Raw genomic sequence first — 24202 nt, forward strand, 5'->3', positions numbered from 1 at the left:
TCAAGTGTTACAAGGCTTTAATGTTGATCACTGTCACTGAACAACAACCTATGAAGCACAATGACCATATCTAGGGGTTGTTATATAGGTGGTTGCTAATGAATTACAAATTCTTGTTTAATGGATAAAACCCTACCTACAAAGACCTAATCAAAGTTCTTATTTTCAACAGTAGCAACACAGAATTCTTTCAAAGGTAATGACAAAAGAATGAAGGACATATTAGAAGATCAAATATCCTCCCTGAATATCCAATCATCTAAAATAAGTAGAAGCGTATATAAGAACCTCTATAGCAAACAAAAATACATATAAGAATTGATATAGAAGCAACAATCTAGTGATGTAGAGTAATCAAATCAAACACATTGTATAATCAATTTACTCAGTAAAGAACATAGCTTTCTAGTGGGATGTCAGGGAGGTTGACACTCGACCCAACCTTTCTCAAAAATCTACATAACCTCAAATGTATGCAAATGTATGCAGAAACAAATTAGGAATACTAAAAGCACATACATATAAACAATACTGCTATAAATTGAAGCCAGAAACCTTTAATTAAAATTCTGAAAATATTAAGCTATTACAAAAATATGAGGGTTTTGGCCCAAAAGCCAACCCTTTTTACTTAAAAATCAATGAATATATAACAATTACATACAAATTTCATAGAAACAAAATCAAATAATAAACTAAATCTAAATATGGTTACCATATGTATCGAATGTTTTGGAGATGGAACAAATCCCTTTTGGAATAGAAATGCTCAAAAGCTGCCCTTTTTTACATTTTTTATTAAATACCACGTGTGCCTTTGACTGCTGAATTTTCTGCTGCTAGGTGTCTCTTTCATTAATGATTCATCCTCTTGAAATATGGAACTACTGATTTCATGGCTCAAAACTCTACCACGTAATCCTCGGTTATTGATTATGTGCGTAAAAATATGGGATTAATCCTCAACTGCCTGCCTGGAAATCTGGAGATGATCTTTGCCCAAGATATGCTCGACTGCTGCTTTAGAATGTGGATTAAATATTTTGAAATCTGTAATTGCAAAGTATTTTGTCAGCGGTCTCTTCTTGCTCCTTATAACATGCTAAGAAAGTTGCTTTGTTTGATGTATCCATCATATCCATTAGATAGAATGGAATCTCCTTTTGGACCCTAGAATCCTCCATATTTATACCAAGCTGGCATGTTTAATCTCAACAAAGGCTGGAATAGTTGTCTTCAAAACTGAAATGACCACTTGGAATCATGTAGCTGCTAGATGCTTATGATCCGTGGTACTTGGTTATTCTATTAGAATACATTTTGACCAGTGATCCATCTTTAAAATACATCTTCCACAAACAGAGCAATGGTGACAGCCTGAAGGCTTCATATGGTTGCATTTCCTACAATACTGAATTCTTGAAGATGGGGTTCCTTCAGGATCATTTGCGACTGTAATCCCAACCTTCACTAGCCCCTTAAACTTTGACCCAATTGAGTATCTAGTAAGTGTTGGCAAAAGAGGAATATAATTGTTTTTTTGGATCCACATCCGGATTTAGTTTGTGAAATATAGAGCACCATCCTTATCATGCCATAAAAAACTATCCTCATGGATAAAAATAGCCCTGCACCTAATTTTCCAAAGAACAAATAAGACAGAGTTCATCAAACAATGCCAATTCCATGCAAACATAAGATGAACCTATAAGGAGCAATCTTCAAACAATGCCGATCACCAGTGAACCCTATGCTGTAATAAACTTGAATATTGATCTTCAAGAGACCTCAAACACTGCTTGACAAAATAACACTCACATTATTGTCTGCGCTATTTTGACAGGTAAGTGTTTCTTAGTTCCAGCTGGCAAGGGTGTACATTAGATCTACTAAAATTACCTATCTACTAAATACCCTGTATTCTAAAATTCACCCTTTGATTGCTGATCCTTTGCCACAAATATCTTTTACAATGTTTTGCCACTTTTGTTGGGAATTTGTTGCATGGCTCAAAGCATATGCAAATACATTAGACAATCTACTAAGCGACCATAAATTCAGAGAATATGCCAATGATCCTTCACTATAAAGCAAACATTGGATGACTCTGTAAATAGACTTCCCTTCATAATTATATTTTGTGCCTTTAAGACTAGGGATATATACCTTAACATATGCGTTATACTCTGCCACATATTCTGGAATGAAACTCGAGCCCAAAATTCATAACCTATATCTGATTAGCAAATTATGAATCTCGATCAAGCTGATTCACTTCCTTCGAATCTAAATCTGTTGGAACAATTTGACTACGAAAATTTCATCCAGACTATATTGACATGCATTAAGTAAAATGTGAAAACCGTGAATTGAAATTATGGAGGCCAATTCTCAAAGTGCCTCTGGACAGTGTGAGTTTTTAAAAAGTTGACTTGTGGATATTGTCCCCACAAATTTCCCACTAAACCACTAATCTGTCCAGCTCTCACAGCCAGGATGGGGAAGACTCTAGAATCATGTAGTTTTTGAAACTGCTGAACTTTCTTGAAACTGAAGATAACTATGTGAAAACTGAGGCCAGTAAGACCAAGTTGAATTCGATGGTTTAAATCCGGTGTGGTCCTGAACAATCTACTAGAACTTGTGATCTTTCTATATACATAGTGTCTTCATTTTTGAAGATTTTCTTGATACATTAATCCTTCAAAACTATACTGATCATTGTTTCTCGCTAGAGCACCTTCTGCCAGAGCCTTTATCAGCTTTGACCCCACAATACATGCGAACAAGGATGGATCGATTGACTATCAATAGTGAGCAAGGTATTTACTAAACAAAGGGAAATTCCACCGCTGAACATTTTGGATAGGTGTTAGATCCCTCCAAGTATCATTAATCGAGATGTCTTGTATTCAACAGACAAGTAAGCGAAGAGAGCACTGACATATCATATGAATACCAAAGCAAAAAAGAAATGACAAATGCCCTCTACTAACAATAGCTACTACTGAGACATGTTCATCCGGCAATTTTTAACAGTTTCATTGACATATAAAGGTCTTGCAAAACATAAACTTACTCTTGTACCACAAGCTTATCTTTACTCGTATGAAATTGCTTCATCATATGCAATTCGAAACTCAGAACCTGGGAAAACCTCAGCTTTCGCAGCAAGCTTTGCAAGAAACTAATCGTAAAGAATATCAAAGCATTTATGTGCTGTTTCTCTTCATATCAGTGGCTCACACCAGGTCCTCACCTATTTTTCCATAGTGACACTTCACAAAAATAGCAGCTACAGCAAGGTCGTGACTTCTCTCTTATTACACAGTGGTTAGATAGGTTACTTCACTATACATTGCCATGTCAAGTTCTGACTGTGTGAGGAAGCTGTGCAACTCAGTATCAAAAGCATCATGACTCCATAAATTACTAAAATATTCAGCAGTATTCAACACAATGACAACTTCATGATCACTTGATTATGGACAAAAAGATATGCACTTTTCAAAATTCTTCGCCAATGCGTAGCCTTGGATATACTGAAGAAAATGCAGATCCATTTATTACAACAATAGACATTGCTCCTTCCTGAAAATCTGAGATCGGCTTGATTTACAACGATTTCTTGCTCCTCCTTTCATTTTTGGCTCCGCTAGAAACCCTGCGCCCATGTTAACACAATGACATTGCAAAATCCAGAAGTGGATTGCACAAGGGGGTGTAGTGGTAAGCGGTTGTGATAAAGGGTTGCGCAATTCACCACAAAGCACCACGTAGCATATGTGGTTTCACCAAAACAAACAAGCTATTGCAGAACCCCTCCCTCCGTTAAAGCTCAAAAAGCAAGGGGGTGCGCAATTCATCCTCCACCGTTGATTTCTGAGACCCAACACTAACCACTCAAAACCATAATTGTTTTATTGAAACATTGTTCAATCCCTTAGCATGTGAGTGGTTCTCCTTGTTTGATTGATACAAATGATCCCCGATAGCAATTATCTTGGCCGAATCGTAGAGATGGGCACTCGATAAACCCAATTATCAAACCACTATAGAGACTGGTCACGACGAAATAAATGAGGTCACCGAGCTCCCCTCACAGTTGTAAATGTCTCCTCGACAACTGGTTGTTCACACTTGGCATTCGAAAATGTTGTTTCAACAATCGGTCTGGATTTGAATGCTTTACGGGCACTTATGGTCACTCTATATCCCATCTGGCAGTTTGCAAACTTGTGAGATTTTGCGTTCTGCACTTGTGGGATTATCCTGCATGGCATAAAAAAACTTTTCCGATACTCCAACGCTTCATATGCATTCTGCAATGTATGGGCCCTTGTGGGCTCCTCGCTTCAGCTTGGTTATTTAAGCTTATAATTATTCAACACTAGAGGCTAGTATCACATTTTGACGAGACATCTTGTTTCGAGTATTTTTGGATCTGATTACATTCATAATAAAACATAAATAGATAATATTATTATATTCATAATTAAAATATAAATAGGTAATATTAAGTTATAAAGCTCCTTCTATTTAAGTTTATAATTATTCAATATTGGAGGTTAGTGTCACAATTTGATATGACATTCTCTCCCAAGTACAGTTAGATTTGATTACATTCATAATTAAAATATAAATAGATAATATTATTACATTCGTAATTAAAATATAAATAGATAATATTATTACATTCGTAATTAAAATATAAATAGATAATATTAAGTTATATAAGTTATTCAAATATGTCCAAAATGGGTCCATATATTGATTGGTATCACAATTTGACAAGATATCTTGTCCCAAGTACATCAAATACCTCCAAAGCTGATTTAGAAAACAAGACAAAATTAACAAGCAAAACTTCCATCCCATATTATCCAACATGACACATATCACATCAGACCAACCCCAATAAATATAAGTTGGAGTAGCTATGACCAAAGTTCATTGCTACCTACACAAGAATAGAGAATGTATGTCTCAGCCATAACTGCATATATGTTCATCAATGCAACTTTCTTAAAGCTATAAATGACACCAACACACAAGATTAAGGAATTAAACATAGGATTACGAAATTAAACACAAGAAAACACAAAGGAAAGCACAATGATCAACCATAAGAGTTTATCAGCCATTGGATGACATCCAAATCAATCCACAACACACATTTGAATTTGGAAAAAAACAATCCATGTCAATCCTCCCTTCCAATCAAATTCAACAACAAAAATCTATAAAACCACCTCACAATTGCTTCATAAACTTTTATTCTACTCATTTGCAGCTGGATTCACTCCATCGCATACTGTGCAGATTGTAATCAGGTTTGAATAATTCAAGTATTTTCTTTCTGTTTTTTTAAATCTTCCATTAGTTTACAGTATAAACTTCAATTTTTATTTTTTTTTAATCTTCCAAATCTTCCATTAATTTACCATATGAAAAAACTGTGTGTGCAATTTAGCTTATGTGTGTGAAATTGCAAACAAAAAACCATAGCATCTGAGTCAACAAAGAACAAATTAATCATGCCCAACATGCAATTTAGCTTCTGTGTGTGAAATTCGGCTTTTGTGTGTGAAATTGTAGACAAAAAACCATAGCATCTGAGTCAACAAAGACAAAAAATTATTTTTTTGAGAAGAGTTTTCGGTGAAAATCACATCATAATTATGATGTGATTTTTGCCAAAAACTCTTCTCAAAAAACTTGATATGGATCATAGAAGCCTAAATTCAACAACAAAAAATTAATCATGCCCAACAAAGACAACAGAGACAAAAATACGAGAGCATCTCAGTCAAAACACATAGGCCTAATATTTCTATCAAACACATAGGCTTGATATTTTTGTCAAAATAATGCTGAAGTCTAGTCTTGCCATAATGCGAAAGTTTAATGTATAAGGCAGTCTTGCCATAATGCGAAAGTTTAATGCATAAGGCAGTTTTGCCATAATGTGAAAGTCTAATGTATAAGGTAGTGAAACCGGTCTTGTGTTCCATACTTGCTAAATTGTGAGTATGGATTAGATCATATCTAAAAGATGTTTTCCATCAACAGAATCAAACTTGCAAGTTTGTCTCTGTGACCCACCAAAGGTGCCAAATTCACTCATTCTATCGACTCCATGCATTTTTCTCTCCCACGATCACTGCAAGCCACAATCTAAGATAAGGATATCTATGACATCATAACATTGACATATTGTCAACATTTATTGTTTCACAGTGCAACAAGCAACTATGGTTTCATATTAGTGATTGTTACAACATCTTCTTCAACGCAAGAAGCACCTTTACATGCTTATCTTTTCATTTTTTCTCCTATTACGGTTTTAAGGTTTATAGGTACTGTTTTTAAGCTTGTTTTACTTTTTATTTTTATTTTATTTTATTTTATTTTTATTTTAAGGCTACGTCATAACAACATAAACTAGAGAATACCATAAATTAGAAATTGTAAACAAAAATTGGCTTATGTGTGTGAAATTGCAGACAAAAAACCATAGCATCTGAGTCAATAGAGACAAAAAATTAATCATGCCCAACAAAGATAATAGAGACAAAAATACCAGAGCATCTGAGTCAAAACACATAGGCCTGATCATTCCTTAATGACAACAATTTGGCAGCTTGTATGCAATAACATGGATGTTTGGTCATGTCATGCCTCTACAAAAAAATGAATAAATTTGTTTCAAAATCACTTGGAAGTTTCTGGTCTATTTTAAAAGGAAACTGTAGTATGTTAGTTTTCAGTTAGTTGAGACACAAATGGAAAATGAACACAAGGTAGTTACAATGGAGGAGACATCTTCACAGTTGCTAAGGAATTCAGTTTTGTATGAGCAACAAAAGCCTCTTCCATTGCAAGATGTCAAGGCTTTAGTTATCATTTTAAAGGAGGCATGGTGGCAATTGTTATGGGTAATCCCCTCTAAAACTTCTACATCTCAGAAGACTAATCATTCTGAATCAAATCAAAGGAGATTTCCATTACAATCTATCATAAGACTAATCATTCTAAATCAAATCAAAGGAGATTTCCATTACAATCTATCATAAGACTAATCATTTTGAATCAAATCAAAGGAGATTTCCATTACAATCTATCAGAAGACTAATCATTCTGAATCAAATCAAAGGAGATTTCCATTACAATCTATCCAAAGAGAGAGTCAACATGTTAGCAGCTAAACTCATGGCACAATTACAGAATTGGAAGCAGTTGTAGCTGATAATGTAGAGAATTGGAGTGTTTTAAGATACGGTCAAACACTGCAACTTTTAGTCACCTTTTTGAGTGACCTTAACAACAAATTAATTTAAAACTTATTTCAATTAATCGACACCCATTCCTAGCATTTGTAAGGAGACAGTTTTCAATACTCTTCCATCTTTTTTTTTTCTTTTTTTTTTTTTGAGGTTGATCAGGATATTATGGAGTTAATGCCTTGCTCAGGATACATGATTATGTTCAAGTTAAATTTAGGCTTGATATTTCTATCAAACACACAGGCCTGATATTTATATCAAATTAAGTCCCAATATATGTGGATGGAGATTCAAGTCAATGCAAACGCATAAATTTCTTATTCAAATATATTTGGGTTGCAAGTATTGATTAACCTGTTCATATTTAAATTTTAGGAAATAAATAAGACTAAGTTTCTATTATGTAGGTTGTTATTATTGATTACCCTTTTCATATTTAAATTTCTTATTCAAATAAGACTAAGTTTCTATTGCTGAAACAACTTCCATTGACAAAAATAAATTTTAACAATTTGCATGTTGTTGCAGCCACACCATGAGTTTCAATTGCATATCGTATAAGAAACAAGAGGAGGCGAGGGACCTAGGGTGCCCAATTGCAATGCAATTCATCAAAAGAGGAAAATGTCAATGATGTCAATGTTTCCAATGCTCCATGCAATGATGTTGAGAATGTCCAATGTGGTGGTTGATCCTACTGTCCAACGATCTACCACATAGCCATCCTCAAACACAATACAAGGCACAAGTTCAATGAAGAAGATTAGTTCCATAAGAGGGTGGACAAAGGAAGACATGCTAGGTGAAATTGATGACATAGAGTTCAAGGGATATTCAGTATGTGCATCTGCAAAAAAACATGGAATTACAACCTCAAGCATGCATTATTGGAATAATGGGCTCACTCATACAAAGTGTAGAGGGCTTGTTACTATTTTGACTGAAGAGGAGGAGGCTGAGGTGGTTGTGTGGTGTAAGGAGATGGCCTAAATGGGACATGGGTTAGATTTGATACAAATCAAATCCACAATAGCTAAAATCTGCTAGGGAGGCCAAACCCCTTCAAAGATGGGTTTCCTAGCAAATCTTGGTGGAGTGGGTTTAAAAAAAGGCACCCAGACCTTGTCTTACGAAGAGTGGAGTGTCTTGATAGAGACATGGCTTTAAATTTATGCCCTATAATTGTGTCTAAGTTCTATGACACCCTTTCCTACGCATATGAGAAACACTCTTATGCCCCAAACCATATCTGGAACTATGATGAAACATGCTTACATGCTGGAAGGAATTGTGGCATGCGGGTAATTGCCAAGAGAGGGAGCATAAATGTGCCAAATTTTTTTCTTAGGAGCAGGGAGTGGATATCTATACTTTGTTATGTTAATGAAACTGGTTCTTCAATTCCAGGTTTTGATTTATTCAAAGGAAAAACACAACTTAAAAACTATATACAAAATTGTGAACCAGGTGCATCTATGGTTACACATGTCCATGCATGGATGACAAAATAAATCTTCTTGAATTGGATTTTTCACTTTGCTGCAATTGTGTCAGGTGGTGTCTTGCCTGAGAATAGACACCTACTAATTTTAGATTGCCATGGAAGCCACATGGTCGTGTAGATAATTAAGGAGGCCAACCATTTGGGCATTGACCTATTAACACTGCCAGCTCATACCACTCACAGATTGCAACCCCTTGATGTCAATGTGTTTGGGCCTTTCAAGAACTATTTCAGGGCAGAGCAAGCTTCATGGATGGCAAAGAATCCAGGGGTGGAGGTAAAAATATTTGAGTTAGCTGAGATTGCAAGTAAAGCATTTAAAAGGGATCTAACACTTTCTAATATCAACGCTGGATTTAGGAGGACTGTAATTTGGCCATTGAATGTTGATGCTCTTATTAATGATACTAGTTGTAGCTAGGCATTTATTGTGGAAGGTCAGGAAGCAGAGGACTTACATGACTAGGTTGATGCCCAAGAAGATGTGGATTGGCATGAAGATGTTATTGCTGCTGAAGGTATGATATCCCTTTCTCAAGGGAACTTCTATGATGATGAACATGTATGTGAGACACGATTAAGTAATGAACCATTTGTCAATAACATGGAGGATTCCACACCCACTGAAGCACCTACTAATTCTGCATGTGATATTCCAAATGAGATAGTTGATCATGAAAATAACAATGTAAATGTGGTTTCAAATGAGAATGTAGCAAGAATCAACAATGATCAATTGAGCATGCCAACCCAAGTAACCCCACCATCATGGTTGGAAGAGGTCATGATGAATAACAACAAACATAATGTGTCATCCACCAATGATGAAAGCATGGAAATGCCTTCTCAATCAATGGGTCTCTTTTCGACTTTGCATGACTCTTTGTACAACAAGTGGGTCTCTTGGACTTCCATGTTACATTACATTTATTTGACAACATGGCCCACAGTGGAGATGTGGAAAAAATGACTCATGACATGACTCGACATGACAGTGCTGGTACATTCGTGCTGTTGTTGGAGTGCATGTCGAGATGTAGTGCTGCTAGTTGATGGATGTCTTCATGGTGTATCACAGCTTCACCTCCACATGGCAAGATGCGCGGAGTCTTCGATGGCCATTGGTTCGCTTGATGTTGCTTTGGCACATTGCTCCTTGCTTGTATGTTGGAAAGCTTGATAGGTTCGTGTGTTCGCGAAAGGCGCATGTTCATCCATTCGTCCATCCGTGAACATATCTTTGCATGATCATCCGTTCGTGATCACATTTCTTTGCATGCATCGTTCGTCCGTTGGAGAACTTGTCCTTTTGCATGTGCTCCCTTCGTTCATCCCTTTCGTTATCATGCCATGTTTGTTAGTGTACCTGTGCTTGCACTCACTCATGACAAGACAACGTCAAATCCAAAAATCTCCTAGTCTACCATGACACATGATCATTTCGGATGCAGGTGACTGGGAGAGGCAGCAAGGTTGCGAAGCGGGATGATGGCTCCGGGCATTGTTGATGAAAACTACACAAGAGTCATTGAGTGATGAAGATGGGCAATCCAAGTTGACAATGACTGCATGTGAGGTACGGCTCGACTGGAAGGCAAAATTGCGCAAATTTGGGAGGGACAGTTCGGGCTGCAGGAAGGCAAGGTAGGCAGAATCTACGTAGTTTCTCGAACGAGCAGGTAGCAAGGGCTGGAAGGAAAAATTTGCACAATTTTATGGAGGAACAAACCGGGCTACAACGAGGATCAATAGGCAGAAATTACGCAGTTTTTGGGAGGAACTAGCTAGGATCCTGACAGTAAAAACTGCGCTATTCCCAGAGGGAATTGGCAGTTGGCTACTAGGTCATTGACAACAGAAACTACACAATTCCCAAGGGGAACATGCAATCAGTTGTTGGGAGCTTGGCAGCAAAAACTGCGCAATTCTTGGAGGGAGGGAACTGGCAGTCTGCTGCTAAGAGCTGTTGGTGAGGAAAACTGCACTGAGACTGACAGACTGTTCTACTGATCATCTCTCCATAGTTTCTTAGCTGAGCGGACTGCTGTCCAGCAGAAGGCCTGCTCATGAAAACTGCGTAATTTCCTGGATGAGCAGCCGGTTGACTGTCGGGAGGACTGACTGGGAAAATTATGTAATTTTCCGAGGGAAACAAGGACGGGCACTTGGTGTTTGTCCATCCTGTCTGCACAATTCCTCAGTTAGCATAGCGGGCAAGGTCAACAGCCTCATCGCAATTTTTGAGGGGAGTCAGTCCCGGGGTGGCTGCCGGGTCTGACTGTCCGGGTGGTCAACATGAAAGCTGATTGGATTGCTTGCGATCAACGTAGCTTGGAAATACTTGCTTGGTGCTTCTGCGTTGTTCAGGGTGACAGTCGATCGAGTCGATGGTGGGGTGATGGTTCGGCTGTCAGAGGGGAGTCCGGTTGTCAGAACTTCAACAAAATGACTAAGTGTGTGAACGATCAAAATATGCATAGGTGATCATGCAAACACACACTCACGTGACTCGACGACGAAACGACTCAAAACATCTAGACACACATGTTCAACATGACTGACCGATGGTGCAAGCGACACTCGTGATTGATCGTTGATCAACCGTGACATCACTTGTGCGACAATGAATGTGACTTCGTGTGTGAGTGCGAAATATGATTTCGTAGCGAACACAACAAGTACACACAAAGCGAAGACTTTGAGCATAACCAGAACATGGTTGCAAGCATGACTTAGACACCAACATGCAAAAAATTGGGTGAAATGAACAAGCAAGGCATATGCAAAGAATCCCACGGGCTCACGGAGTGAAGCTGAGGGTGTGCAGTCATCAAGCAAAATTTTGGAGGGTGGTTGTAGTCGCTACAATAGGGGGAGGACTGATCCATGTGGATATTGCTGGCCACCCACCTATTCCACCTAGACCTCCAATCAGTTTCATCAATTTCCTTGATTATAGCAACATTTACTATTTTTAGCAGTTTTTCGTGTCTTGAACTTCTGGAGCTATTTTGACCTCCTAAACGATGTTCTTTTAGGTTCGTAGCAAGCTCGTAATGATAGGCAAGATCTTGTCGCAAATCCTATACTACTCGGATAGATCTTCCTAACAAGGTATCGTACATGCCAAACAAAGATCATATGACCAAGTTACAATCCCTGGAATTTGCTTGCCCAACTGACCCCAATGGGGACCACAAACTTTTGGTGTTCCATCTCCTAGGGTTAGGTTTTTGGTTGTTTATGGTTTCCCCTTGTTGTTCAATAATAAAAATTCCCTTGAACTTCATTGTAATATAGTTCAGAGGCATGTATCCACCACATCTCTTCTCAAAGATAAGTTACAATAGCTCGAGCTAGTTTATTTCCATTCTGTATGTAAGCACATTTCAGTTCTTTGAGGTTAATAAAATGAAATTTTATTTCTGTTGCATCTCTGTATTTATGTTTATATTTGTGTTATGTTGCGTTCTTGCATAAGTTCGAATCATCTACAATTAAGTTGTCCAATAATCCCAAATTCCATGATCAAACTAAATATATCAAGACAAAGTATCATTTGATTAAGTATCATATAGAGGCCAAGACTATTCATCTATGACATTGTTCCACAAATGAGAAATTTGCAGATATCTTCACTAGAGCACTTGGAATAGAAAAGTTTGAAATATTCAAAATGATGTTTGGACTCACAAACAACCCCTCAGATTAAGGGGGGAATGTCAGACACCTAATCATTGGGATTGGGGGAATGAATTGTAAATACATAAATAAAAAGAAATTTGAAATGTTAGAATATGAACCGACCTTAGATGATGAATCCCAAGGGTCACACTCTGTTGTTATAATTTTACTCTCTTTAATGCAATGACATCTGAGTTTTGGGTGTGATTCCTTCGCTCGACAATTTCTACATCAATACTTGCACATAACAGGAGGAGAAGGTCATTCATGATAATATATATATATATATATATATATATATATATTTAGAAGATGAAAACATGTGTACACCTCAACCAATTACAAGGTGCCATGTGGCAATGAAAGAAAACCAAAATTACACGAGTTCTACAAAATTTAGAATGACAAGTAAACATTCTAGGGTATTGTAACTATTTCTTAAAAAAAATATTAAAAGGTCATTGGCCTTTGCATAACCAGGAGCAGCAAGGATAAAAGACAAGTCTTTGAAAAGAAAGAGTTTTGAACATGCTTAAGACGAAGGGGAGAAGAAAGTTGATGAGAAGTTTGTACTAGAGGTTCAATTGGTTTATACAATGATATAGTAGATAGAGGAATAGACCACAAGTCAAGTTGACATAATGTAATTTGCACTATTTGTATACAGGTTTGAGAGATCATCTTAGATAAGAAGCTATTGATTAGTTTGTGGAAGAGGTCTAATTTAGTGAGTCCAATACTTATCACTATAAATTGCATTTTCCTTTATTGATATTTAGAGAGAGGGTCATATAATTGCAAAAGCAAAACTAATGATAACCAACACAATGACCATTTTGAAGATGGAGCTTTTCCATATGGAGTTTCTCTAGGTTACTTATTTTGTACTTCATTAAGAGGTGCTCACAACCCATCATTAGATCAAATAATAATAATAATAAAACATAATGTGGAACCCAATTTAAAAGGTAATACAAAATAAAAATTAATAAAAATAATAATTCAACTCAATTTAATTCGTGATATTGCACTTTATTTTTATTAATGACTATTTATTCTCGAAAAAATAAAATCATAATATACATATCACATTAAAAGAAATTTAAATAATAATGATTCATATGCATAACCATGATATTTTTAGTGTTTAAATTGAGTGGATAAAGACATAAAAACTCATACTGTCAATACATTTTTTCCAATAGCCCCCTCTCTAACATGTAAATGAAAATGACCCCTCTTTATATTTATATATATATATATATATATATATGAAAATAACATCTTTTTAAAAATATCTCTCTATATAACAATTAAAATGTCATGTACAAATATACATAATTATCCATGGAGATATATATATATATATATATATTTATATTTATATATATCTTAATTCAATCTATCAAATATTTCATGGAAGTGCAAATTTTCTTTAGAAATTACACTTAAAAAATAGTTTGCATGGTAAGAAAATTGATCTCTTGATTTTTGGTAGACTCCTAATTAAAATAAATCTATATTTATCCATCATTTAATTATATCAAAATATACTTGTTAAAAAAACAAAATTACCATTAATACACACCATATTATTTTAAAAAAATTATTGTTATTATTATTCTTCATATTAAACTGTATTTTGATAAACCTTTTTGACCAGGCCTTTAATTATGGATCAGATTCACTAAGGAATCATGTCATGGGTAGAAAACGTCGAATCCTTAACCAAAATGTTTCGCCGGGAAATTTAACCCATTAAAATTGTATGTAAAATGATCATAATATGCAAACACTATAGATACCTACCAAAGAGAAAGGAGTGGTATTGAATTCTAAACTTTTACTTATCCTAAAATCAGGGACTCGACAAAATATATACGTTATTTGTTGAAATTCAACTTATAACAGTCTGTGAAATTGTAACAGACTACGTAATCACCTGAGAAATTCAATGTCACAACCAACTGAGAATATCAGTACGGAACGACAGTGCTCTCTTTTGCTATTATATCTTCTTTTCCAATGCCATTGACTAAATTTGTTACTAATATAGTAATGATTATTGGACGAGGCAACCCATTGCTTACAGATTTCGTCTTGCCATATTGTTGTGCATAAAACTATTATTTATTTTGATAAAATATATTGGAGTTGTTTTTAGTGTGATTTTTTGGAGATTTCGATGATGGAATCTGGCGGAAATAATTGATGTTAAATTTTGATTTGTATTATTTAAAATGGTTTTTTAATTTCATATTTAGATTCAGCACCCTGAAAAACCCCTGCGGCGCTTTGATTGTGCAGAAATTAGCTATCAAACTTGAGATTTCAATAAATTGCTGCCGGATTTTGACCAGAAAATCCACCGGAAAAACTTCCAAAAAATCTATTTAAAAACAACTCCAAATACATTATTTAACAATAAACATATACAACTCGATTATCTAGCAATGAATATATACAACCCTAAATAACTCTTGACATTTACCACACCAAGGTGGCCATCAATTTAAACATGCCACTGTAAAATAAAAGCCAGGGAATCCTGACGAGCAGCTTTAGAGTACTTGAGAGACGAGACAAACTCCACTTGCGCAGCCTCTAAATCAAACACTTGTACAACATGCACGTGGACATGGGCTAAAATGGGCCAAGCTGTTGGAATCAGAGGGAACTATACCATGACCGGTGACGTCTAATAATATATTTTGTGAGGAATACCAAGGTGCTATTCAAAAGAAAGAGTGTCATTATATGAATGCGCATAGGGACACAGTTTATGTTTGCAGATCTCAAAACAACATAAGCTGTTCTGATGCAAATCTCGAAGCCAAAACAATAATAACTGCGACACTTACTCAAACGTACACAGGTCCCAATAACCCATATTTGTCTCTGACCAAGATAGTAACTGGTTCCTCTGAAAGACTTCCCGCAATTACTGGTATGGTACCTTTGAAAAAATGACCTGAATCGCATCGTTGAGTACAGATACCAACGGAGCCTGGCCATACAATAGATGCGTTGAAAAATGTAATATTATTTTAAGTTTATTTTTTAAATGAAATATATAAGATGATTGAAATTGTGATTTTTAGTTAATTTAAAATGTGTTTTTAATAATTTAACTTTTTTTTTATATATCTGTTTTTCGGATTAATTACATTGTTAAGATTGGGTGGACTTTTCGAACCAACTAATATGGTTCATCCGAACCAACTAATGTGGTTCACAGGCGACGATGAACCATATTAGTTGGTTTGAAACATCGACCCAATCTTAAAGATGTGATTAATTCTAAAGTGAGGATGAACCATATTAGTTGGTTCCAAAGGTCGACCCAGTCTTAATGATGTGATTAATTCGAAAAACTGATATCTACATTATAGATCACAAAAGTCCTAGATCTAAGTTTAAACAATTGTTTAATTATTCTATATTTAAAAAAATAAATTATATTAATTGTCAAAATTGTAATCTTTACTTATTTAAAATGTATTTTGATTATAATGAAATGAAATGATATTTTAAGGTTTGCCAGACTAAAAATAGTCTATGAGACCATTAGTTCCCTGTTTTTTGCTTTTTATAATTCAATTTTTTCCCTATTCAAATTGATTATGAGCTGGCCCAACCTTCCAACAATCTTGTTGCTAAAAAGAAAATGCCAATAAACTGACGCTAACATGTTCTCATAACTTTCTCTTTCTCTGATGTCTTTGAATACATCACATTCCCAAGCTTCTTTTAAAATTAACTTTGAGAGTTAGTTCAATTGGTTGAGTTCCCATCCATTCAAGTGGATTTGACCATATCCTTGAAAAACACATTCTTTTTAAATAATTTCTAACTATTCTACATTTTTTTTTTTTAAATTTAGCTGAAGCTCTCCCTATATTTACCTTGATATTATGCTAGTTCACACTAAAGAAACTGAGACTCTCCCTATATTTAGCCCATTGCACGCACTCCGGTCATGACACAAAGTCGATACAAGGTTAATTTGCATTTGAATATTGCAGGGGAATACTATCAAATTGGTAGAGATGAAGGAAACAATCAATAGTGTAGCTTGCAAGCTAACCATTATAGCCTCGAGATTACCCAACATTTCCTTCTCCCAAGATCATGATAGTGACAAACCAAGACTGATACCTAGAAATTCTGCTTAATAGTTATTATGATTCACTGGTTTTTAACTTGTAACAATAGTAGTGTTTTTTGTCTTCTCAGGGGCATGTATGTCATGGTATGGCATAACTAGCTTATTTTAATAAGTTTTTATTTGCTGTATTGAGGCTTCTGTGATCCAAATTGAGTTTAAGAGAGATTCTTTCGGTCTAAATCACATGATGTTTCATTTGTCACGCATTTCGAACCAACTAGTGTGGTTCATCGTTAGGACAAGTTGAATGAACAGATCTCGCTTATGCATATTAAATAGATAGCAAAACATTCTAGACCAGGTAACGACTATAATGACAACGGTTAGATTTGACTGGGAACGGCTAATTGACTTGGATAAGGGTTAAAAACTTTATTAAATAAGTCAATATTCTTATTAAAATACGAAATGGATCATTTTATAATTATAAAAATATATTAGAATAAGTAAAATTTGAATGCATACATCATAAAATAAATTAATCTAAAGTTGTTAGTTATCAAAGTTATTATAAATATTAGTTAGTTATAGAGTAATCCAAAATTAGTTAAATTATATTTTAATCAAAATATAAGTTAAAAGGACATGTATTTATAAATATATATTGAAATAAATTAATTTAAATTAATTTTAAATTAATATATATTAAAATAAATTAACTTAAAATTGTTAGTTATAAAGTTATTATATATAATTATTAGTTAGTTATAAAAGTAAATTAGATAATCTATAAATAGTTAAATATATTTTGATCAAATAATAAGTTAAAGGGACATATATTTATAAATATATATTAACATAAATTAATTATAAAATAAATCAATTTTAAATTAACAGTTAAAAAGTTTTTAAATATTTAAATTAATGGTAAGTGAATTAAATCTAAAAATTATTAAACTCATTAGGTATAGGAATATATAGTTATATTTATTGAAAAGGGACAAACACTTATAAATAAAATAAATTAATTCTAATTTAATATTTAATATATAAATATTAAAGTAATTTAATGTGAGGAAAGAAAACTCTAATAACTAAAATTTTATTTTAAAAATTAAGGTTGATTTAAGGGTTAAAATTATCATAGATTAATTTCCAGATAATTTTCTATGCCAGCTAAATCAATCATGCAGAACAAAAGGCCACAAGAAACAGAAAACCGGGGAAAAATTTAAAAAGCAAAAAGAAAAAACCTAGACAAAGGGAGGGGAAGACAGAAGACAACAACTAGGAGGAGAGGGTTGGGACCCAGCAACTACTGATCTTCTAGCCATCCTCCCTATTGAGATTGTTCGGCCTTTTTTCAATCTCAAGCGCTTCCCTAAATTTTCGGTGATGGAATTGGGACACTCCAGCAATAACACTAGCCTCTTCGATGCAGATATGATGATTGGTTTTCTCCACATGCTCTGCTAACGCAGAAGACTTAGCGCTCCTATGCTTAAGGTTAGCTGTGTGATCACTAATCCTTTGATTAATGGAGCGACCAACCTCACCAATATAGGGGGTCCCACACGAACAAGGAATAATATAAACCCCTTTCATGTCCTTGGGGTTGATAGGATCCTTCACCGATCTTAGGGACTTATGAATGGTGTTGAGAGGTCTAAAGGTCGAGGGGACATTATGCTTCTTAAGAATCCTCGCAATCCTATCCGTGGTCCCCTGAACAAACGGAAGGTGGACACCAGGAATCCGCTCCTTCTTATCCCTTTTAGTGAATGAATTCTTAGCAACTTTGAGGAAAGCCTTCTGTCCCAAGTGTCTACTATAACCGTTCTCAACAAAGACATTAAGGAGATGAGATTTCTCCTCCTCGAAGCACTTTTCATCAGGGATCCTTAAGGCATGAGTAGCAAGGGTGTTGAGAACCCCCAACTTCTGAGCAGGGAAATGGTGGGAACTAGCATGAAGATACTGCTCCGTATGAGTTTTCTTACGAAACACACAGTGGGAGAGGGAACCATCACTATTCTTAGAGATAAGAATATCCAGGAAAGGGAGGCAGCCATCGGTTTCTTGCTCCATAGTGAACTTAATGGCCGAGGATTGACTATTGAGATGATCAAAGAAGAGGTCTAACTCCTCTTGGCCATGAGACTAGATGACATTAGTGTCATCTACATATCTCTTCCAAAGCTTAGGCAGGAGGCAGGCTGAGTTAAGAGCCTTGGATTCAAAATCCTCCATAAAAAGATTCGCAACGACAGGGGAAAGGGGAGAGCCCATAGTGACCCCACAGGTTTGCTCAAAGAACTCACCTTCAAAACTGAAAAAGGTCGAAGTGAGGCAGATCTCAACTAACCGAGCGGTATCAGGATCGGTTAGATGGTTGATCACTTCCATGGCCTCATTTATAGGGATGCAAGTGCATAGGGAAACAACATCAAAACTGACGAGAATGTCAGTCCAGCCTAATGTCCTTAAGCTCCTCAATAAAGGAAGCCGAGTCTTTAACATAGGACCCTATACGACCTACCAAAGGTTTAAGCTACAAAATGCTATAGTTAGACAAGGTCTTAGCAACTTCAAGACCTTATCCATTAATATGATTTCCCTTAATATAAACCAATAACAAAAAAATTAATCAGTATAATCTTCATTTGAAATAATACAAACTACCTAATATAAAAAATAGAAAAACAAAAATAGCCCTGAAATCAAACCATTGATGGAAAGCTATGTTATGTAAGGACTAAACATTGGAGATCAAACTATGCATGGAAACTTGGAAAACTATGTAAGGACGTGTAGCGATTTAGCTAAAGTTTCTCCCATATTGATCAGTAAAACTCCATTGGAAATGCAAACTGCAAAAACAAACTCCCAAAAAAAATATAAAGCTGGTGATCGTGGCTGTTGCTCAGACTGAGCACAAAAACAAAAATAAGTAAAAACTGTACGGTCGGGCAAAATATTTACATTAATTTCTCTGCAACATTTATTGTCATTCACGAGGCCAGTAAAATAGAAATGAACAAACTGGCAAATATTAACTATACCCTGCAAATTTTAACAATACCCTACCAATTTCTTCTTAGACCATTCATGAGAAATCTGCCTGCACAATGAATTTGACATAAATCTGAACAACACATAGTGTGAACTCACGAATACAATACAGCCTTCAGATTGGTTTTTTTCACTGTAATGCACAAATACAAAGTTTTGTATTGAAAACTATTCATTACATGGCAGGCCGATCGAACAGTTTGATGAACTGGCTCCCTGCTATAATCATCCTGCACACAGAAGAGTAACAGTGGCAGACACCATGAAGCCGAAAGTAATGACAAGGAACAGAAAGCAGAGAGCCCATTTCCTCTTGAACTTATTAAAATACCCCTCGGAGGGTTCCTGATAATGGACCTCGTACTCGCTTTCCGGGACAGAATCGGCATTTATAAGCTTCAAGCGCTTCAGATTTTCTGTGGCCAAGCCCAGCGTGAGCTTATGGCACCTTCTCTGATACTTGAAACCATTAATGCACCTCAAGGTCTGGGCCATGGCCACATAGAATATCAGGTGCCCCATGGCGCAGAGAGAAACGGGCATCCACCAGTGCTTGCACTCCAGCCTTGTGGACTGCACCACCCCGCCGAAGAGAATTGCGAGAAACACAAACAAGACCTGGAAAAGCTTCCAGAGCTCCTTTTTCTGGAGATCCACGGCTCTCTTTTTCTCCAATGTCTTCTCGAAATGGACCTGCACGATCGTGTTCAGTGCTTGCAGAGCTGTTTCTCTTGGAACAAGTATAATGTTGTTGCTGTTATTGTTTATGTCTGATTCGCTGCTATCGACATACAGGGCCGTGGAGTCCCCTGCAGGTCTCTGATCGCCTGCAGCTGCCATTGCTGATCAGACTGCAAGAAATAGAGTGAAATCACATGGATTCAATGTAAGGAATCCGGAAGATGTAACTCAAATCAGAGAAGCCTCAATATAGTGAAATCACATGGATTCTTTTATAAATATAGAAGAATCTGTAAAATGTAAACTCAAATCAGAGAAGCCTCAATATAGTGAAATCACATGGATTCTTCTATAAATATAGAAGAATCGGGAAAATGTAAACTCAAATCACAGAAGCTTTAAATCACCTAGATTCTTTTTATAGAAAATCTGGAAAAATGAACTCAAATCACAACAACCTTAATCACATGAATTTTTTTAATGATTTTTTCTGATAAAGATAAAGAATTTCTAAAATAAAACTCAAATCACAAAAGCCTCCATTCCCAAAAATGTAAAAATCTTTTTCTTCTGAATCTTCTTTCCCATTTGACATTATCAATACTATAAATGTATTCAAATCACAAAAACCTCATTCACATAGATTTTTCTAATATATTTTTTTCTGACAAAAATAAAAAATCTCTAAAATTAAATTCAAATCACAAAAACCTCAATTCAGAAAAATATAAAAATCTTTTTCTTCTGAGCCTTCTTCCCCATTTGACATTATCACTGCTACAGATCACAACAGCCTGAGTCTGAAAAATGTAAACAATCCTTTTCTTCTGAATCTTCTCCAGCATTTGGCATTATCACTGCTGTGATTCGGGTAGTGTGTATGTATGTATGAGTTTAGTCAAAGAGAGAGTGAAGATTACCGTTGTCTGGAGTGTACATTACCGTTGTAGAAACAGCCTCTCCTCTCCACACGTCCAATACATGCAGCGTTATACTCTGAGTAGCATCTCTAGACTTTTGCTTAAGCCATAGAAATTTCCATTTCCAAGATTTTCTATATATATCGTTTTTCAAAGTCACTTCCCGTACTGACAAAGCGCGATAGATAAAGAAATTATTTTTCAACAATTTCATTATCACCGAATCTAACATACCACATGGTTGGACCCATAAAGACAGCGTCAGCTCTCATTCAATGGATGGTTCCAATTTGTCATTCCTCGTGTTAAAATTTTCTCATTGAGATGGTTGGTAAATAGTATTTGATATTGATTTTTCAGCCTAAAATTTAAATATAGAAAGAAAAAAAGAAAAAAGAAATTATTTTTAATGTCTACGAAGTTAAAGATAGTTTATGGGAGATTGCTTCTTCATTTGCTTGATGTATTCAGTTTTTTTTTTTTTTTTTATTCCTGTGAAGCTTCAAAATAAATGCTCTCAGTGTTTCGACAAACCCCTCACTAAATAGATTATCCCAAGAGCTAGTTGCCAGCATATTTGCATAACTTTTCCTGTTGTCTTTGAAAGCCTCACATTCTAAAATGAAATGTTCTTTTGTTTCCACTTTTCCGAAAGAACAAAAACATACTCTTTCCTCCCATGCTTCCTTTGGCCTTTTCTAGAGTTGATGAGAATTAGTCTTTAACTGAGCAATAAGAATTTTGGCTCTCCAAAAGATATTGGCTTCTATGTATGCTTTTGGTTGATGACTATGAGTGAGATTAAACACTTCAATATAGTATTTTTTCTTTCTTCTTAGCTCCTTATCTCAAGTACGCTTGTGGAACTTTTCCATAACAAAAACTTTATCTCTTTGCTATCTATGGGACACGCATTCAAGCCAATACCCCATTTACTAAACCATTTGTTATTTTGCCGCATCCAAGTTGTTTTGCTCTTGCACAATCTATCATTAAAGACAACCTTATGCCATCTACCCTCTTCCTTTTGCTCAATTCTTTTTAAATATCTTATAACTCGCACCATAGAAATTGCTTCAATAGGAGCAGTCCCTGTTTCACTTAACAAGATATCACAAGGAACTGCACTTTTAATCTTAAATTTGTTTGTAATCAAACGCTTTTGAATTTTCTCAATTTGTCTCCACTGCATGTCAGATGCACTGTTGGCCCATAGTTCAGAATCATAGAGAATCACCGAAATCACTAGAAGTCCAAAAAAAGTTTGAGTGGTTTTCCAGTCCCATAACTTTGCCTCTCTACACCTATTTTGAAAAACATAAAATGCTTTCCAACCCCCCAAAGTTCTTTTTTCCTACAACCATTCCAGCTTAGATTTTTGTTGAAGTCAATTTCGAGGTATTTGTAATCCGCAACTTCATCCAGAATGTTGCCTTCAAAGTAGAACTTACGTTGGTTATGCTTTTTTTCTTAGAGAAGATCACTACTTTTGTTTTGCTGATATTGACTTGCATCCCCACACTTCTACAAAAATGCTCAAGGGATAGTAAGTGCTCTTGCAAACCAAGAGCCAATTTAGCAATCAGAATAAGGTCATTTGCATACAAAAGAAGCATTATAACAAACTTGTCCAAATAGATACCATCACCCCTTTGCGAATTTAACCACTCCTCAAGCTTGTCGATATATAAACCAAAAAGGGTAGGAGATAGTGGGCAACCTTGCTTGACTCTGATATCGCTTCTAAAACTTTCAGAAATGCCTGCTGAAGTTCTAATTTTGACTTTCATCTCTTCATACAACCTATGCATAGATCCTCTCAAATGTTTAGGAACCCCAAGTTCCTCTATTCTATGCCAAAGCTTTATCCGTAGGAATCGAGTCAAATGCAAAGCAACAAAAGACTTCTTCCTTTTTCTCCCAAACTTTTTCAATGATGTGCCTTAAAGTTATACAATGATCAACTGTGGAATGTTTAGGTCTACAACCGGCTTGCCCTTTAGCACGCTTATCTCTTTCTTCTACCCACTTCCTAATTTTGTTTTCTAGCATGCTTCCAAAAAGCTTTGCAAACAAAGGGTTTATCATGATCGTCCTATAATTGGAGGGATTATTGATGTTACCGCTCTTGAAAAGAGGTATTGCCAGACTAGTTGTCCAATCTGTGGGGATCCCTTGTTGTATGATGTTGTTGAAAATTTTTGTAACGTGAGGTGTAAGAATCTTTGAACCCCACTTTAGATATTTTGCTTGGAGTTCAGCTAAGTCTTTTGCTTTTCCAACACCCAACTTATCAATACGTATCTCTACCTCTTGTACTGTGAAGAGTTCAGTATCAGTGTTGACCAAGGGGGAGGGTCAACCTTGGGAACCTGCTCATAGAGTTGTCTTGCATAGTCAAACCATTTAGAAGAAGTAATATTATTTCCAAGTTATATGATTTTGTGGTAGTTTAAATAAATTGATTTTTTGTTTGGAAAATTATAGAAATTTTGTCAAGATTTTGATAAAATCCGGAGATTTTGGGTGTCTCATTTTTTATGGTGCTGAATCCATTTCCACCATTGAAAACATGATTTTAAACACGACCACTACAAGTTTTTTTGAAATTTTTTTGCCCACGACCATTTTAACTTATAAAGTTTTTGAAGTTAGCTGTTTGTTTGTTTGTTTGTTTTTTTTTTTCAAGGAATTTTAACCAAAATTTCAAAAATTTGAATTTAAGTTGTTTAATGTGTAAAATTCTAATGCTCTAGGGTTTTCACGGTGTTGAATCCATTTGTGTATTCAAACAAGAAAAATTCACATTCTTACTTGAAATTATTTCGCAATCCAGTGAAAAAAACTATTTCATCTATAAATTAAACTATACCTACAATTTTTTTTGGCTATCAAATTAATATATAAAATCTTTTTATTTATGACAACATATCATATCCATCTATGA

At 35.4% G+C, this 24202-nt stretch overlaps 1 protein-coding gene across 2 annotated transcripts; it reads right to left on the minus strand.

The window, feature by feature from the left end:
• Positions 1 to 19690: 19690 nt before the first annotated feature.
• On the minus strand, positions 19691 to 21356 carry LOC149220106 (uncharacterized). Of its 2 annotated transcripts, none has more exons than XM_089382731.1 (2): positions 21256 to 21356; positions 19691 to 20505 (listed from the first exon to the last, which is right to left on the minus strand). In XM_089382731.1, the coding sequence occupies exon 2, from the start codon at positions 20492 to 20494 to the stop codon at positions 19880 to 19882; it is 615 nt and encodes a 204-aa protein (XP_089238857.1). In that variant the 5' UTR covers positions 20495 to 20505; positions 21256 to 21356; the 3' UTR covers positions 19691 to 19879. The 2 variants fall into 2 exon arrangements, with proteins under 2 accessions (XP_089238857.1, XP_089238858.1); XM_089382732.1 differs by lacking the exon at positions 21256 to 21356 and adding an exon at positions 21047 to 21232.
• Between the last annotated feature and the right edge of the window lie 2846 nt (positions 21357 to 24202).

Source organism: Pinus tabuliformis, chromosome Q, assembly GCF_031772625.1.
Source record: "Pinus tabuliformis cultivar Carrire ecotype Pingquan chromosome Q, CPIR1, whole genome shotgun sequence".
Lineage (NCBI taxonomy): Eukaryota > Viridiplantae > Streptophyta > Pinopsida > Pinales > Pinaceae > Pinus > Pinus tabuliformis.